Raw genomic sequence first — 19497 nt, forward strand, 5'->3', positions numbered from 1 at the left:
TCGGGTTTATAATCATCTCGGAAGCAACAATTTGATTGGAGATAGTCAACATGGATTTGTCAAGGGCAGGACGTGTCTCACAAACCTCATGGAGATTTTGAGGAGGTGACCAAGCATGTGGATGAGAGAAGGCCAGTTGACGTAGTGTACGTGGACTTCAGGAAAGCCTTTGATAAGGTTCCACATGGTAGGCTATTGGAGAAAATACGGAGCCATGTGATTGAGGGAGATTTAGCAGTTTGGATTAGAAACTGGCTTTCGGTAAAACGGCAACCAGTGGTGTTTGATGGAAAATATTCAGCCTGGAGTCCGGTTACTCGTGGTGTGCCTCAAGGATCTGTTTTTGGCCCACTGCTGTTTGTCATTTTTATAAATGACTTGGACGCAGGCATAGGTGGATGGGTTAGTAAGTTTGCAAATGACACTAAAGTCGGTGGAGTGGTGGACAATGTGGAAGAATGTCGCATGTTGCAGGGAGACTTGGATAAAGTGCAAAATTGGGCGGAAAGGTGGCAAATGGAGTTCAATGTGAGGTGATTCGCTTTGGGAGGAATAATAGGAAGGTACAATACTGGGCCAATGGAAAGATTCTTGGTAGTGCGGATGTGCAGAGGGACCTTGGCGTCCATGTGCATAGATCTCTGAAAGTTGCCACTCATGTTGATAGTGCTGTGAAGAAGGCATACGGTGTGTTAGACTTTATTGGTAGAGGGATTGAGTTCCAGAGCCGTGATGTCATGCTGCAACTGCACAAAACGCTCGTGCGACCTGTTCTGGTCGCTCCATTGCGGGACGAATTCGGAAGCATTGGAAAAGGAGCAGAGGAGATTTACCAGGATGTTGCCTGGTCTGGAGTGAAGGTCTTATGAGAGAAGGCTGAGCGACTCGAGTCTGTCCTCATTGGAGAGAAGAAGGCTAAGAGGGCCTTTAATAGAAACATACAAGACGATCAGAGAAAGATGAGTCAGGGTGGACGGTGAGAGTCTTTTTCCTAGGATGATGATGTTGGCTTGTACGAGGGGGCTCAGCTACAAATTGAGGGGTGATGGATTGAAGACAGATGTCAGAGGCAGGTTCTTTACCCAGAGAGTGGTAAGGGCGTGGAATGCCCTGCCTGCCAATGCAGTTAACTCAGCCACATTCAGGGCATTTGAACAGTCCTTGGATAAGCATATAGATGATGATGGGATAGTGTGAGGGAACGGGCTTAGATTAGTTCGCAGGTTGGCGCAACATGGAGGGCCGAAGGACCTGTTCTGCACTGTATTTTTCTATGTTCGCAGATGACACTAAAATGAGTGAGAGAGTAAAGTCTGAAGAGGACGATGAAAATCTGCGGAAGGATGCAGAAAGTTTAAGTGAATGGACAAGGGCCTAGCAGATGGAGTCCAATGATGGTAGATGTGAGGGTATCCATTTTGGTCGCAATTATGGAAAAATGGAGTCTTGCTAAAATGGTGAAAAATTGTAGCATGCTGCTCCTAGAGGGAGCTGGGCAGCCTTGTGTCTGAATCAGGTAGTTTGCAGATGCGGCTGGTAATTGAGACAGCAAATGGAATAGTGTCCTTCATTGCGAGAGTGATGCAGTTTAAAAATCGGGAGGGTATGCTACAGTTGTTTTGGGTGCTGGTGAGGCTTGGTGTGGGGTAGTTTGTACAGTTTTAGTCTCCTCACTTGAGAAAGGATGAACTGGCACTGGAGGGGGTGCCAAGCAGGTTCACGAGGTTGATTCCAGAATTAAAAATGTTGCTGTATGGGGAGAGATGCGGTAGACTAGGATTGCAGTCACTGGAATTTAGAAGAATGAGGGGTGATCTAATAGAAACTTTTAAAATTATGAAACAAATGGATCGGAAATTGTTTCCACTGATGGGCGAAATTCCAACTCGGGGGCACAGCCTCACAATAAGTGTGAACAGATTTAAAACTGAGTTGAGGATGAGCTTCTTCATCCAAAGGGTTGTGAATCTGTGGAATTCTCTGCCCACTGAAAGAGTTGAGGTTCCCTTGTTGAATGTTTTGAAAGCCAAAACAGATAGATCTTTGAACAGGAAAGGAATTGAGGGTTATGGTGAATGGGAGGGTAAGTGGAGCTGAGTCCGCAAAAAAGATCAGCGGAACGAGCTGGAAGAGACAGATGGCCTACTCCTGTTTTATTTCTTATGTCCGTACGTCCTTAGATTGCCATCCTTGTCATTCCTCCTTCCCTGGAATAGGCCAGTTCTGAACTGAAGAGTAGGTCTTTCAATAACTCCCACGTATCAAATGTTGACTTGTTCAATAAAAGCTCCTCCCAATTAATACTGCTCAGCTCCTACCTAACACTGATGTAATTTTCCCTCCCCCAATTTCGTCCCTTCCCACAAGGTCCTGATTATCCATGGCTGTCTTAAAATGTAAGGAGATGCGATCGCCCATTTACGAAGCTCCTGGTTCACTGTTTTTCCCAAGTGGGAATCAGCTACAGGCTTTCTTGTTCCACGATGGGGGAGGAAATGGCCTCGTGGTATTATTGCTGGACTGTTAATTCAGAGACTGAGATAACATTCTGGGGACCTGTGTTCAAATCCCAGCACAGCAGATGGTGGAATTTGAATTCAATATAAAAGAAAATCATGAATTAAGAATATAATGATGACCATGAATTCATTGCCAAATGTCAGAAAAAGTCAGCTGGTTCACTGATGTGCTTTAGGGAAGGAAACTGCCACCCTTACATGATCTGGCCCACATGTGACTGCAGACCCACAGCAATATGATTGACTTTGAACTGTCCCCTGGGCAATTAGGGATGGACAATAAACACTGCGTAGCTAGGGATGTCCTCCTCCCATTAACAAATAAATAAAATTGGATTCTACATCTTCCGATCCAAGATCGTTTCTTGCTCTCATACTAACTTCTTTGCGAACAGTCACTTTCCCTCCTGCCTGTCTTTTTGGAATGTCGTATAGCCCTGCGCACTTAGCTCCAGTGTTGATCTCCTTGTAACCATGTCTTTGTAATAGCTATAAAATCATGCCCGTCAACCTAGAAATGTGCTATTAATTTGTTGATTTTGTTCTGAATACAATGAGCACGCAAGCAAAGAGCCATGAATTTAGCTTTATCACTTGATTTCACCTCTTGACACTATTTACAGCTGTTTTCTGTTTGTACATGCTGTCTTTCCCAGTACCACGCTGAGTATTGTTATCCCGATAGTTCTTTCGTCTCAGTCCGTGTGTATTCCTGGGCGAATGTGCTCGTGTGGTCTCAGGAGTTGCGGAGGTCACGGCTCTGGGACAGCCGTTTCATCGCCCTATGCTGCAGGTAAGAAGAAAAGAAAATCTCTTGCTCTGAGCTCTGCAAACCAGGGCAATGTCAAAAGGGAAACAAGGTCAAAAGAATTTCAACAAGAATCTCAAAATTAACTGCTGAATTCATATCAACATTACGGGGATCGCCCAACTTAGTGGCCACAACATCCCACTTTCTATTCTTCACAAACAATCCAAAGGCTGAAGTATCCGTATCCCTCTTAACTTTTATGGTTTTTGAGCTAATTTCTTGTTTCTAACTTGTGCATATTTGTGGTGCCTTATGACTTGTTGCATTTAGCAATTGATAAACTCACTCTCTCACGAGTTCAGGAGAAGCTAGTTTTATAGAATCCCCAGTGTGGAAACAGGCCACTCAGTTCAACAAGCCCACAGCAAGCCTCCAAAGAGCATTCCACCTAGACCCATCCCCATTCCCCTACTCTATCCCTGTCAGCCTGCATTTCCCATGGCTAATGTACCTAACCTACACATCCGTGGGCACTGTGGGTAATTCAGCATTGCCAATCCACCTAACCTGCACATCTCTGGACTGTGGGAGGAAACCAGAGCACCCAGCAGAAACCCACACAGACAAGGGGAGAATGTGCAAACTCCACACAGACAGTCATCCGAGGCTGGAACGGAACTCGGGTCCCTGGTGCTGTGAGGTAGCGTTACTAACTACTGAGTCACCGTGTCACCCTGAGTTATCTTGACTCCTTCTGAAACAGAGGAAGGTATCCACAAGACAAAGATCCTTTTTAATCAGCTTAATTCGTACCAACTGAGGTGGATCTAGTTGGGTGTGTAAAGAAGGGGAGTCTTTCACGAGGGAACTTAACAATTTGGGAGACTCAGTCACCGAGGGAGCCTGACCCGAAGACTGGTCAAAACAATAATGATTCGATATGAATTAGTTAGAATGCAGCTGTTAACAGTAATCCTCCATCCCGATGTGGGAGCGAGATTTAACATTCAAAATCAAAACTGAAACTCTTGAACAAGGTAGTTCAAAACAGCCAGTTCTCTGATTGAGGTTGTGGACTTGCTCGCCGAGCTGGCTTCTTCTCATTCAGACGTTTCGTCACCATAATCGGTGACATCATCAGTACAGCCTCCAATGAAACGATGTTATTTCTACTCTGTCTGGAATTGACACTGTCCAGTCTGTTACCATGAGTACTGTCATTTCCGGTTTTGATCTGTATGGGTTTGTGTGTGGGGGTCCAATTGGATCTGTTTGTTGGTTGCATTATGGGTGGAGAATCACGCCTCTCAGAGGACACTGCGACAAGGTAACCGTAGTAGCCCAAGCCAAGCATAGACACGCACAGGAATTCCGAGAGGCATGGTTCTGCACCCATTCTCCAGCCTCACATTCTTGGTCTCTTCAGTCTGAATATGATCACTCAACCATATCCTTGATGACAAACAATAGAGTCTTACTTCCCGAAATCTACAAACAGGACTGTCCAGACAGATCCATTTGTTCTAATGATATCATCTTCTGCTGGAGGGATTCCGAAATGTCTGCATTCTTCCTCAACTGAGCATTCCTTGCATTCGTGGTTGACAGAGCTGTCAGCCATGTCCATTGTGCTGCAGGGTTCCCAAGCGGAATATGAGTTGCTGTTCCTGCAACTTTGGGGTGGCATCATTTGTGGCACTGCAGGAGGCCCATGTTCAGTTTGGTTATGACTTTTGAGGAACGGATGGTCCCTTTGAGATTGAAATTGGAGAAAGATTTCAGGATTTTTTCATGTTCTTGTCTTTCTGTTATGCCCCTAGGAAAAAAGCAATGCAAGTGCCATTAATTTTTTGCACGGTGAGCTGCTGCACACTAACCGGTCTCACACCATTACCATCACCTTGCCCTTGTGAAGGCAGATATGGATAAGGTTCTCAAAGCTGACAGAAGATTGAAACCACTCTAATCCTGTGACGATGGTAAGTTTCCCTTCTTTAAAAAAAAATGCTTGCAGCTGAATTCGCATAATATAGAGCACAGTGGCTCTGGTTAACACCACTGTCTCAATTCCACCCTTTGGTGACTTTCTGTGTGGAGTTTGCACATTCTCCATGTGCCTGCATGGGTTTTGTCCGGGTGCTCGAGTTTGCTCCCACAGTCAAAAGATGTGCAAGGTCGATGGATTGGCCATGCAAAATTTCCCAAGGTGTTCAGTGATGTGTAGGTTAGGTGAGTTATAGGTGGATGGGTCTGGGTGGGATGCTGTGAGGGGCAGCGTGGACGTGTTGGGCTGACGGACCTGTTTCCACACTGTAAGGGTTCTCTGATTCATGATTCTATGATTTTACTGAGTGCAAAGGTACAATATTGACTCGTCATATTTGTCTCACCTCTTTACACATTGACAAGAAAGCTTTAATGTCAGTTTCTATGCATTTGCAACTTGTCTGCTGTCTCTGACAAGGCTGACTATATCTCCTTCTCTAATGCACATCTCCTGTCCCCTCACACTGAGAGGTGACACTTGCTTTTCATTTAGTACAATCAAAAAAACAATAGCCTCCATATCACTTCCAGCGGCTTCTCTTAACACTCACACACTGTTCTTTTTTTCCTCCAGGTATTGACCACCGATTATTTCTAATTCCTCATCTCATCTCTCTCTCATGCGCTCTCTCTCTCTCTCTCTCTCTCTCTCTCTCCCTCTGTCTCTCTCTCTCTCTCTCTCTCTCTCTCTCTGTCTGTCTCTGTCTCTCTGTCTCTCTCTCTGTGTGTCTCTCTCTCTGTGTGTCTCTCTCTCTGTGTGTCTCTCTCTCTCTGTGTCTCTCTCTCTCTGTCTGTCTCTCTCTCTGTCTGTCTCTCTCTCTGTCTGTCTCTCTCTCTCTGTCTCTCTCTCAGTCTTTATCTCTCCTCTCCCTGTTCTCCCCCATCACTTCACTCACAGGCACCAACAGAGGTTCACAGTCACACTATGTTGCACATGCATATTCTGTCCCTCATGCACAAACACACTACACACACACAAAAAAAAAGTCAGGAACACAGTCTCTCACGAACACACTCTGTCACATTCTCACTCATTCATACTCCATACCGTCACACAGTCGTACACGGTCTTGCACACATTCTGTGGCACACTTGCATGCACTGTCGCAGGATCTTTTGCCAATGCTCTTAGTCTCAAGTACACACACACGACCACAAATCTCTCCCTCACACACTTAGGTTTGCAAATTCACTTGCTGTCAAGCTCACTCACACTTACAGACACACTCACTCCCTCATGCATGCTGTAACACTCCCTTCTTGTGCGAACTCCCTTTCACACACTCTCAAGCACAGTCACTGGCACACACATTCTGTCATGCGCGCACACACACTTTCATGCACTGTCTTTGCACTCTTGAGCACAATCATATGCTCACCTCTCTCTTGCACACAGTCAATTTGATTTGAGTCAGAGATAATGGGAGCTGCAGATGCTGGAGAATCCAAGATAATAAAATGTGAGGCTGGATGAACACAGCAGGCCAAGCAGCATCTCTGATGAAGGGTCTTGGCCCGAAACGTCAGCTTTTGTGCTCCTGAGATGCTGCTTGGCCTGCTGTGTTCATCCAGCCTCAGATTTTATTATCTTGATTTGAGTCATCATTGTCACATGTGCCCAGGTACAGTGAAAAGTTTTCTTCTGCATGCAGTATAGACAGGTGATATCATACAAGGCGCATTAGTGAAACGGAACATAGTGACAGCTACAGAGAAGATGCACAGAGAGCAAGATCAAAATTAGATTTAAGCTTTTCAGTGTCCTATTCAGATGTCCAAGAACAGTGGTGAAGAAGCTGTTCTTGAATCTTTTCACGCATGTGTACAAACTTTTTTTACATCTTCCCTTCCGAAAAAGGGAGAAGAGAGTGTAATTGTGGGGTGAGAAGGGCCTTTGATTATGTCAGTTTCTTTCCCGAGGCAGCGGGAAGTAGAGGTGGAATCAACGAATGGTAGGCTGGTTTGCTGATGGACTATGCTGTGTTCATGACTCTGCAGTTTCTTGTGGTCTGAGGAAGAGCTGTTGCCAAACCATGCTGTGACATGCATCCAGATAGGATGCTTTCTCTGGTACATGAATGAAAGTTGACCTTGCGGACACTCCAAATTACCTTAGCCTGCTGGGGAAATAGAGACATTTGGTGTGCTTTTTTGCCCATTGCGACGATCTGGGTGGACCAGGAGAGATTGTTGGTGATCGACACTCTCAACTATCTCCACCTCAGCAACATCTCTCTCACTGTCTGATGCAGGCGCTCACACACTCACATTCTGTCACCTATTCTGTCTGTCTGTCTCTCCCTCTCTCCCTCATCGCCCAGCTCTCTCTCTCTCTCTCTCTCTCGCTGTCTCTCTCTCTCTCTCTCTCGCGCTCTCTCTCTCTCGCGCTCTCTCTCTCTCGCGCTCTCTCTCTCTCGCGCTCTCTCTCTCTCTCGCGCTCTCTCTCTCTCGCGCTCTCTCTCTGTCGCGCGCGCTCTCTCTCTCTCGCGCTCTCTCTCTCTCTCTCTCGCGCTCGCTCTCTCTCTCGCGCGCTCGCTCTCTCTCTCGCGCGCTCTCTCTCTCTCGCGCGCGCTCTCTCTCTCTCGCGCGCTCTCTCTCTCTCTCGCGCTCTCTCTCTCTCTCTCTCGCGCTCTCTCTCTCTCTCTCGCGCACTCTCTCTCTCTCTCTCGCGCTCTCTCTCTCTCTCTCGCGCTCTCTCTCTCTGTCTCGCGCGCTCTCTCTCTGTCTCTGTCTCCCTCCCCCACCCCCCCAACCTCTCTGGCTTTGTCTCTCTCTCTCTCTCTCTCTCTCTCTCTTTTTCTCACACACCAACTCATTGCTCAGTATTCCATGGTATCTGAATTGTTGGAAGAATTAACTTAGACTGAGCGTGGATTTTCTCACAAATTAGTTATGACAAAGCAGAACCAATTCTGCCTGGAAGAAGAAAGGCAGGAGCCATAATAATTAGGGATTGTTTTCCGAGAGGAACCGTGCTGTGATATGCATCCAGATAGGATGCTTTCTGTGGTACATCAATGAAAGTTGCCCTTGTGGGCACACGGAATTGCCTTAGCCTCCTGGGAAGTAGAGACAACGGTGTGCTTTTTTGCTCATTGCGATGATGTGGAATGACCAGTGAACTAATCTAAGCCCATCCCCCTACACGATCCCATTATCATCCAGATGCTTATCCAAGGACTGTTGAAATGCCCCTAATGTGGCTGAGCTAACTGCATTGGCAGGCAGAGGGTTCCACATCCTTACCACTCTCTGAGTAAAGAACCGGCCTCTGATATCTATCTCAAATCTATCATCCCTCACTGTTTAGCTGTGCCCCCTCATACAAGCTGACGTCATCATCCTCGGAAAAAGACCCACACTGTCCACCCTGTCTCATCCACTGATCATCTTGTATGTCTCTATTAAATCCCCTCTGAACCACCTTCTCTCCAATGAGTACAGACCCAAGTCCCTCAGCCTTTCTTCAGAAGACCTTCGCTCCGGACCAGGCAACATCTCCTCTGCACCTTTTCCAATGCTTCCACATCCTTCCTGTGATGGGGCGACCAGAACTGTACGCAATATTCCAAATGAGACCGCACCAGCTTTTTGGACAGTTGCTCTGGATCTCAATCCCACTGCCAATAAAACCTAAAACACCGCAAGCCTTCTTCACAGCACTATCAACCTGCATGGCAATTTTCAGGGATCGACATAGATGGACACCCTCTGCACAGCAACACTACCAAGAATCTTTCCATTGACCCAATATTCTGCCTTCCTATTATTCATCCCAAAGTGAATCACCTCACATTTATCCGCATTGAACTCCATCTGCCACCTTTCTGCCCAATTCTGCAGTTCATCCAAGTCTACCTGTCACCTGCAACATTCTTCCACATTGTCCACCACTACACCGACTTGAGTGTCATCTGCAAACTTACTAACCGATCTACCAATGCCTCCGTCCAAGTCATTTATAAAAATGACAAACAGCAGTGGTCCCAAAACAGATCCTTGAGACAAATCAGTAGTAACCAGACTCCAGGCTGAATATTTTCTATCAACCACCACTGGTTGCCTCCTTAGCCAAAGCCAGTTTCTAATCCAACCTGCTAAATCTCCCTCAATCCCATGTCTCCATGTTTTCTCCAATAGCCTACCATGTGGAACCTTATCGAAGGCTTTACTGAAGTCCATGTCCACCACGTCAACTGCCCGACCCTCATCCACGTGCTTGGTCACCTTCCAAAATTACTCAGAGGCTTGTGAGACACGACCTGCCCTTGACAAATCCATGTTGACTTTCATCAAATTGGTGCTTGCTTGATGATTATAAATCCTATCTCGTATAATCCTTTCCAAAACTTTTCCTGCAACAGACGGAAGGCTCACTGGGTTTATAATTACCTGGGTCATCTCTCCTGCCCTCTTTGAACAAGGGCACAACATTTGCAACCCTCCAGCCTTCTGGTACTAAACCTGTAGACAATGAGGATTCAAAGATCAAGGCCAAAGGCTCCGCCACCTCCTCCGTAGCCTCCCAGAGAATCTGAAAGTTTCGAAGGATGATGCGTTGTATCTGGAGGTTGGTGGGGTGGTACGTTAAGACGAGTGAGACTTTGTTTTGGTTGTTGTTGCGGGGTGGGGTGAGAGGGATTTGTTGCAGGAAATGCTGGAGACACGGTCGAGGGTATTATCAGCCACCGAGTGGTGGAAGTTGTGGTCCTTGAAAAATGAGGACATCTGAGATATACGGGAATAGAATACCTCATCCTGGGAGCGCAGATGCAGAGGCAAAGGAATGGGGAATAGGGGATGAATTGTTGCAGGAATATGGTGGGAGGAGGTGTAATCTTGGTAGCTGTGGGAATTGGTGGAGTTGAAATGGATATTTGTTTCTCAGTGGTTGGAAATAGAGTGGTCCAGGTAGGAGAGAGAGGTATCAGAGATTGCCCAGGTTAACTTCAAGTTCGGGAGGAGGGTGTTGGTGAAGTGGATGAACTGTTAGAGCCCCTTGTGGGAACACGAGGCGGTGCCGATACAGTCATCAATGTAACGGAGGAAGAGGTGGGGTTGAGGGCCAGTGTAGGTACGGAAGAGGGAGCGTTCCATGTAACCTACAAAGAGGCAGGCATAGCTTGGGCCCATTTGGCTACCCTGGCCACCCTCTTTGTCTGTAGGAAGTGGGAGGAATTGAAAGAGAAACTGTTGAGGGTTGTTCAAGGACCGGAACTTGCCCCTCCTCAGTGGTCAAAAACACCCTCGACCGTGTCACCCGCGTTTCCCACAACTCATCCCTCACACCCGCACCCCATAATAACTACCAAAACAGTGTCCTCGTCGCCCTCACGTACCACCCCACCAACATCCGGATTCAATGCGTCGTCCTCCGACCCTTCTGCCATCCGCAATCCGACCCCACCACCAAAGACATTTTTCCCACCACCCTTAGGTGACCCCCTTATCCGCTCCACACTCCCCTCTAGCACTCCCTACACCCAGCACTTTTCCCTGCATATCCATAAATGTTGTCATCACAATGTTTAAAATTCACTGGTCCCGATACCTCCCCCCCATCCCAGGCCCCAGGAAGAATTTCCTCATCAAACAGATGTTTAGCTGCACATCTGCTAATGTGGTAGACTGTATCCACTGTTGCCGTTGTGGCCCCCTCTACATCGGGGAAACCAAACAGAGGTTTGGGGACCGCTTCACCTGTGCTCAGTTTGCACTAAAGAACTGCACCTCCCAGTCGCGAACTGTTTCGACTCTCCCTACCAATCCTCAGGTAACATGTCCATCCTGGGCCTCCTGCAGTGCCACAACGATGCCACCTGAAGGTTGCAGGAGCAGCACCTCATATTGCGCTTGGGAACCCTGCACTCCATGGTATCAATGTGGACTTGACAAGGTTCAAAATCACCCCTACCCCTCCCGCATCCCAAAACCAGCCCACCGATCCCATCCTGCCACCTCAAACCCCACCCCCATTTCCTACCTCCGAACCTCTTCCCGCCCCGGAGACCTGTTCGTCCTCCCCGGACTGGCCTATCCCCTCCCTCCCTCCCCACCTACACTCACCTCTGCTGGCTCCATCCCCACCTCTTTAACTTGTCTGTCTCCTCTCCACCTATCTTCTCCTCTATGCATCTTTGATCCGCCTCCTCCTCTCTCACTATTTATTTCAGAACTCTCTCCCCCTCCCCCTTTTCTGATGAAAGGTCTCGGCCCAACGTGTCAGCTTTTGTGCTCCTCAGATGCTGCTTGGCCTGCTGTGTTCATCCAGCTGCACACTTTGTTATCTCTACATCTCTTAACAACCTCATTAAGTGAGTTCTAGAGCGAACTATGCAGGGTAGACTTTGGGTTTATCATTCTAACTTGCCAGTCCTGAAAGATGAAAGTTGGTTTGTGTTGGATGTTTGTCTCATAGCTATGAAAGATATCCTGAAAGGATTTTTCAAATCTTTTGTTGAGAATTGTACCCATTTAGTCACTAATCCTTTTCCTTCTTTAAAGTTTCCTTGGTAGTGACAAATTTCAAATATCTGCAGAATTTTATTTGGCTTTGTATTGGTTCTCTGTGATTCTCTGTTAATGGCTCCGCGACCTGCCAGCTAATTACAGAATTTATCATTGATGTGCCTGTACCAAAATCTTTCGTCTTATACTATATATCCCAATTTCAGGAGAAAGTCCATAGAGACCTTTTAAAGGAAAGGGGATTAGAAAGAAAATCTATCGATCAAAATCATGAAGAGTTGATAAATTATTTGCATTCCATATTTCCAGAACCTGCCCCGGAAGAGAGAGCCCAGAGAATTGCCAAAGCTGTCCGCAAACAGTCAATAGAAGTGAAGGAAAATTGGGAACAACTGAAAATCCGTGCGAGCAACTGGCAGAAACAGGTGGAAAAGGCGTTGGAGAAACTTCAAGAACTGCAGAAAGTTCTGGATGATCTTGAGGCTCAGGTGATAACAGCTGAGGGGGTCCACACTGATCGGCAACCTGTGAGTGACCTGCTTATTGACTCATTGCAGGATCACATTGATAAAACTACAGTAAGTGCAATTACATTACACTTCACTCATGAACAGATGTAACCACAATGTTGTATCGAGACGATCAGTAATATGAGTACTTCAGTAATATTGATTGAATGGTTGTTAACTTAATTTGCAAATTAAAACTGAGTTGAGCATGCCTTCTGATGATATCACATGGTTAATATTAGTATAGTTGAGGATTCTATTAGTCAGTGACATCAGCTGAGTTATCTGCTTGTTGCCATGTTATCAGGGTTCAAGGTAAAGGCACGCCATTTGGCGACTCGTTAGAGAGAGACAACTGGTTATGATTTAACCTGAAGATCACCATGCCTCAGGGAAGTAGAGGGGTTGAGGCGAAGACCCTTTGTGGTCAGCTCACTGGTGTGGCAATTGAGCCCTCTCTGCAGGGCATCAGTCTGTATCACAAACCAACTGAATTTGAATAGAGTTTAGGATTGGAGAGCCATCCATGCAATTATTTTTTTTCAATGAATGTTTCTCACTGGGACTCTCACCGGCAAACTTTTTAAAAGCCAGCTCAGCCATACAGGCGAGATCAGTTCCTGATCTCGGCTGAATTTTTTGACCTGGGGTGGGTCAGCGTTAGGAGTTCATTGATTGGAATGAATTCTCATTAAGTTAGCGAGAGGGATACTACACGTGAATAGATCGATGTTTTGAAAAGAGGATGAGATATGAGCAAAAGTTGAATTGATGTGGAAGACCAGCCACAATCATCATCGACGGTGGAGCAAGCTTGAGCGGCCATGCAACATTGTGCTGCCGCTATTTGACTTGTTCTGTGGAAAGGAAGGAAAATGGTCCAAGTGTCAAAAATGCTGAAGACCACATCATTCTACAACCTCAAAATTTGATTGTGTTCAGCATATTATCACTCCTGGTACCCCTAAATCCTGGTCTATCATCTCAGCAGCTCGACTCTGCCCAAAAGCTGGTTACTTGTGACATTTTTGAGGGATCTTCCCAAGTCTGAAAATCATTTTTGTTTTTGTACAATCAGAGTTGGCCAGTGTGGAAGGAGGTCGTTTGGCATATCGTAACTCTTTGAAATAACTCCCCAATTCGTCCCCCTCTGCTTGGCAATGACTTCAACCACTTATAAAATCTCTTTAATGGAGGGAGACTTTGAAGGCATCTGATTGGAGTATTAACGATCCCAGAATACAACTGAGCCTTATTAAGTTGTTAGTTCTGATGATCAAGAGCTTGATGAAAGAGGATTGTTTGAAAAAGTGCCTTAAAAGAGGAAATGTACAGAGGCTAAGAGTTGTAGGAAGTTAGCGAGTTTTGAGAGGATTTGTTGCTTGGGTTGAGGTTCTGGATGTGAGTTTGCTCGCTGAAGGTGTAGGAAGTCTCTTCTTGGGTTTGAAGCCGACACAATGAAATGTTTGGCAACTAGTAGTGGGCTGTTTAAAATCAAGAGTGGGCAAGCGGACATAATTAGACGAGTGCAGATGTCCTGAAGTATGATTGGACTGGTGGAGATTACCAAAATAGCGATAGGCATAGCCAAGTAACGATTTGTAAACAAAAATGAGAATTTAATAAAATTACTGTTAATAGTATCAGTCAGGTAGAAAGTACAGAGAATGGGAATTGGTTCAAGTTGAGACTCAGGCAGTGGAGTTTTAGACGACCTCAAGTGTTCAATGGACAAATGTGGGTCTCCATCAGGGAATGCATTGGAATTGTCAGGTCCAGAAGTGAAGTAGTTCCAGGTGAAGGTTTCACTGCTAATGAGCCGAGACAACAGACAGGTAGGCAGGATTGAAAAGATATAAAGAGACAGCTTTAGGGATTGCATGAATGTGTGGTCGGACGTTCATCATGGGATAAACAAGATGCCAAGGTTGTGCTGAGACAAGTGTAAGATTACATTGTTGCCAAGGCGGAGTAATGCAATCAGTAGGTCGTGAATAGAGATTGGTGTGGGGACCACAAAGTGGTCTTCCCAGTTTTAAATTGTTATCTCTACATAGTTGCGCAACTTTATGTTCTGTTCAAAAGGCATTACTGACAAGGAAACAGAAGTTAGCCATTTGTTTACTTGTCAATATATCTTGATTTTTCCACCATGTTCTCCAATTATTGACACAACATGTGCAGTGTACGAAGTGAACCGTTCAAACCTTAAAAGGAGATGTTAAAATTTTGGAATATAAAGTTAAATTTATTTTATTGAAAATTTAAATAAATTACATGAAGGTTTGACCAAGACTGCAAGGAATTAGATGGAACACCAGATGAATAAAACAAGCAGTAGTAAGGTGGTATTAGCTGGATGTTCCTGAAGAAACAGAACGCAGCCAACCTTTCTTCGATCAGGGGGATTAATTGTGTGGTGTCAGACACAGTCGATGAAATCATTCCTTCTGTCTTTACTGTCTGACTAGACTATGGTTGTAATATTTCCTTTTTTAAGCGCTCAACGTTAGACATAGTTCACTGGACATTCTCATTTTATAAATTTTAAGAACTTGACTTAGTGTCAAGTCACGATAGGATTGAAAACACATTCTATAACTGTTTGAAGTCAGAAGTCACATGACACCAGCTTGTCGTCCAACAGGTTCATTTGAAATCACACAAGCTTTTGGAGTGCAGCCCCTTCATCAGGTGCAGTTAGTGAGGTGACCACAGAGAGACACAGCTTATCAGCAGAGAGATCAAAAGATCATAGAATTGGCGTGAGTGGAGTGTCAGATAATAACTCTATACAGGTGACCAAGAGTGTTAGAGGCAAGTAAAGCGTTTATAAAGTACATGTCAGTGCTGTGTTGTCATGATAATCAGGCAGCGCAACAGGAATGTACAAAAGGTGACATCTCAGGTCAGACTCTGACTTGTAGTTTAGAGGCTTGTGTTCAGAATCTGTCTTAGAGTTTTAACCTTTATTTCAAAAGCAAGAATTTATAAGATACCACACTGACTGTAACTACAAGTTGTGTGTTTCTTCAACAAAATATCTGCAAACAAACAAACATCCTGGATGAAGACTTATTATCTGACACTCCACTCACACCAGTTGCAGGATGTTTTGATCTGTCTGCCTATCAATTGTGTGTCTGTGTGTTTACCTCCCTGACCGCACCTGATGAAGGGACTGCACTCCCAAAGCTTGTGTGATTTCAAATAAACCTGTCAGATTATAACCTGATGTCATGTGAGCTCTGACTTTGTCTATCCTAGTCCAACACCAGCACCTCCACATTATAACTGTTTGGAACCAAGTCAGTGCAACAGGTACATATCGAACATTTGACTTCGGAAGAATGCCTAGTGCTGAAAAATTCATTAATAACAAAGGATTTCTTCATTGTGCCATCTATCGTAACATGCTGCGTCTCACAGTCATAATGAAAGGATGGCCACTTCAATTTAGCAGGGCCAAGAACAGTTATGGACATTTTTAGCATGGGAGGAGGCCATTCAACCTATTTTATCTGTCCCAGCTCTCTCCCAGCACAAGAAAATTAATCCTTCTCTCGAACTCATTCCACATATTTCACAGAATTGAAATATATAGGTACATACTTAGGAGTTTTTAACATCAAGTGAGCAGTTCTCGCACTTCACCTTGTCACTAAAAATGGAAAACGTGACTTACAAAGAGTGGGTCTTTATTTTGTTCTGTTTTGATGATGAAGCAGATGCAAGTCGAAGTGCTGGAACTGGCCTCTTGAACTGACCAACTGTTCAACGTGTATAAAATGATTTCTGTGCGCATCTACTAAAAGCAGTTTTATGGAAGGAAAAGGTACCAAAGAAGATTTGGTGTATTGTGCTTGATGCTATTATACGCCAACCTGTGAAAACAGAACTCTACGACTGAGTGTTGAGTTCTGAGAGGGGGCTATCTTGTTTGAATTTACATTGCTAAGCCTAGGCCTATTTTCCCAACAGCAAAATTGGTAATCCAGCAAGAAATGGCTATTTCTCACATTTGTTGGCTGTAAGTGTCTGTTTAAAGTTTGCTTATATACAGGTGCTTAACCTGCTTATACAGTTTGAACATTTGTTGTGCCAATGAAAATTTTTTGAATGGTTTCACCTCCAGTTTTCCACTTTATACATATTTGGTATTTTTTCAGGGTAAGGACTATCTTCAAAATCTGAGATTGGGTTTTGAAAGACAGCAGCCTTTGTTTTGGAGAGATAATGGGAACTGCAGATGCTGGAGAATGCGAGATAATAACGTGTGGAGCTGGATGAAGACAGCAGGCCAAGCAGCATCTTAGGAGCACAAAAGCTGACGTTTCGGGCCGAGAACCACCTTCAGAAAATGGGGAGGGGGTGCGGTTTCTGAAATAAATAGGGAGAGAGGGGGAGGCGGATGGAAGATGGATGGAGGAGAAGATCGGTGGAGAGGAGAGTATGGGTACGGAGGCAGGGAGGGGATAGGTCAGTCTGGGGAGGCCGGACAGGTCAAGGGAGCGGGATGAGGGGAAATAGGGGTGCGGTATGAGGTGGGAGGGGGGGATGGGTGAGAGGAAGAATAGGTTAGGGAGGCGGGGACGAGCCTGGCTGGTTTTGGGATGCAGTGGCAGGACAGGAGATTTGCAAGCTTGTGAAATCCACATTGATACCATTGGGCTGCAGGGTTCCCAAGCAGAATATGAGTTGCTGTTCCTGCAACCTTCGGGTGGCGTCATAATGGCACTGCAGGAGGCCCAGGTTGGACATGTCCTCTCGGGAATGGGAGGGGGAGTTGAAATGGTTAGTGACTGGGAAGTGCAGTTGTTGATTGCAAACTGAGCGTTGGTGTTCTGAAAAGCGGTCCCCAAGCCTCTGCATCGTTTCCCCAATGTAGAGGAAGCCACAACGGGGACAGCGGATGTTTTGGATATTTCTTAAGCATTGATTTTCATTCAGAGTTGGTTGGATTTTGCTGAAGCAATAGACATAACTCACTATGACGTAGACAATGTCAGAGTTAATGTTTCGCGTCCTGTGACCCTTCCTCAGATCCCACTCTTCACTGATGCTGCCAGACCTGCTGAGCTTTTGCAGCAACTTATGCTTTTGTTGCTGATTTACAGTGCCCACAGTTTTTTTTGTTTTTTACGACACAGACAAAACTTGATCTCTGCAGGAAGCATGATGCTGCATTCTCCAACTTCCCTGCCTTTTTGTAATATGATATTGTCTTTTTAGGACAGAAGTGGCTTTTTTTTGTTTGTTTTAACTTCCGCACATACTTTCTATGCAGGTTAAAAGTCTACGCCTTTTCAGTTCTCTGCTGCATAATGAAGACTTGGAACAATTTTTTTCTGCAAAGTAGAAAATCAGTGTGGTTTGTTTTCCAAAATGTGATGTGTAAGTGCAACACTTCACAGTGTGTTCATCAAACTATTGTTTCCTTTGATCTTTGTGTTGCAGAAATTTCCAGAATCATTTCATATTTTTTTTTGATATATTTTAGCAGCTTTCCTGGAGCAAGTCTGTTTTCCTTCGGATGAGACGACTTTCAGACATACTCCCTTTATTATGAGATTTAATTACGGTAAAATGAGGAGGATTTTTATTCACTGAGACACACATGACTATATGTTTAAAGCATTGGAAAATGCGTTCTGTTCGGACTGTCATGTTATCTGGTGTTTGTACCAGGCTTTCCGATTAAATGCAAGTGATTAAGGATGCTAATGATGCCACATGTTATTACAAGAGGAAATGAACATACAAGTAAGGATTTTATGCCACATTTATACATAGCGTGGACCGTGCAGCATGGATGCAGTGACTGAGTGAAATGGGATGCAGTGACTGAGTGAAATGGGATGCAGTGACTGAGGGAAATGGGATGCAGTGACTGAGGGAAATGGGATGCAGTGACTGAGGGAAATGGGATGCAGTGACTGAGGGAAATGGGATGCAGTGACTGAGGGAAATGCTCACAGCGAATTGCCCCCTCCATCCTGACCCGCTCACAGCGACTTGCCCCTCCAGTCCAGACCCGCTCACAGCGACTTGCCCCTCCAGTCCAGACCCGCTCACAGTGACTAGCCCCTGCAGTCCTGACCCGCTCACAGCGACTTTCCCCCTCACTCCTGACCCGCTCACAGTGACTAGACCCTGCAGTCCTGACCTGCTCACAGCGACTTCTCTCTGCAGACCTGACCCACTCACAGCGAATTACCCCTGCAGTCCTGACCCGCACGTTGCGACTTGCCCCTGCAGTCCTGACCCCCTCACAGCGACTCGCCCCTTCAGTCCTGTCCCAATCACAAGGACTTGCCCTCTCCGTCCTTACCCGCTCACAGTGACTTGCCCCTGCAGTCCTGACCCCCTCACAGTGACCTGCCCCCTCACTCCTGACCAGCTCTACATTGAGGAAACCAAGCAGAGGCTTGGGGACCGCTTTGCAGAACACCTCCACTGGGTTGGCAACAAACAACTGCACTTCCCAGTCGCGAACCATTTTAACTCCCCCCTCCCATTCCTTAGACGACATGTCCATCATGGGCCTCCTGCAGTGCCACAATAATGCCACCCGAAGGTTGCAAGAACAGCAACTCATAATCCACTTGGGAACCCTGCAACCCAATGGTATCAATGTGGACTTCACCAGCTTCAAAATCTCCCCTTCCCCAACTGCATCCCAAAACCAGCCCAGTTCTTCCCCTCCCCCTACTGCATCACAAAACCAGCCCAGCTGTTCCCTTCCCCCGACTGCAACCCAAAACCAGCCCAGCCTGTCTCCGCCTCCCTAACATGTTGTTCCTCTCACCCATCCCTTCCTCCCACCTCAAGCCACACCTCCATTTCCTACCTACCACCTCATCCTGCCTCCTTGACCTGTCCGTCTTCCCTGGACTGACCTATCCCCTCCCTACCTCCTCACCTGTACTCTCCTCTCTACCTATCTTGTTTTCTCTCCATCTTCGGTCCGCATCCCCCCCTCCCTATTTATTCCAGTTCCCTCTCCTATCCCCCTCTCTGATGAAGGGTCGAGGCCCGAAATGTCAGCTTTTGTGCTCCTGAGATGCTGCTTGGCCTGCTGTGTTCATCCAGCTCCACACTTTGTTATCTCGGATTCTCCAGCATCTGCAGTTCCCATTATCAGTGGCATTTTCCTCTTCATCAAAGTTTGTGCAAAAGCAACACGATATGGGGCGGCACGGTG

The 19497-nt window shown here is 45.9% G+C and overlaps 1 protein-coding gene across 4 annotated transcripts in view; it reads left to right on the forward strand.

The window, feature by feature from the left end:
* The window catches only part of LOC132208855 (utrophin-like), a 31746-nt gene extending 13729 nt beyond the window's left edge, over positions 1-18017 (forward strand). The window contains exons 1-5 of one of the 4 annotated variants that reach the window (XR_009444963.1): positions 2027-3312; positions 5091-5249; positions 12094-12362; positions 17581-17687; positions 17794-18017. Coding sequence is in view for 3 of the 4 variants with exons in the window: in XM_059644162.1 (XP_059500145.1) it covers positions 3240-3312; positions 12094-12362; positions 16463-16609 (489 nt within the window). In the remaining variant the exon portion in view is untranslated. Of the gene's footprint in view, positions 1-2022; positions 3313-5090; positions 5250-12093; positions 12363-16462; positions 16826-17580; positions 17688-17793 lie in introns of those variants that run through there. The other 3 variants (XM_059644163.1, XM_059644162.1, XM_059644161.1) reach the window with 3 other exon arrangements.
* Positions 18018-19497: the final 1480 nt, after the last annotated feature.

Source organism: Stegostoma tigrinum, unplaced genomic scaffold (assembly GCF_030684315.1).
Source record: "Stegostoma tigrinum isolate sSteTig4 unplaced genomic scaffold, sSteTig4.hap1 scaffold_546, whole genome shotgun sequence".
Classification (NCBI taxonomy): Eukaryota; Metazoa; Chordata; class Chondrichthyes; order Orectolobiformes; family Stegostomatidae; genus Stegostoma; species Stegostoma tigrinum.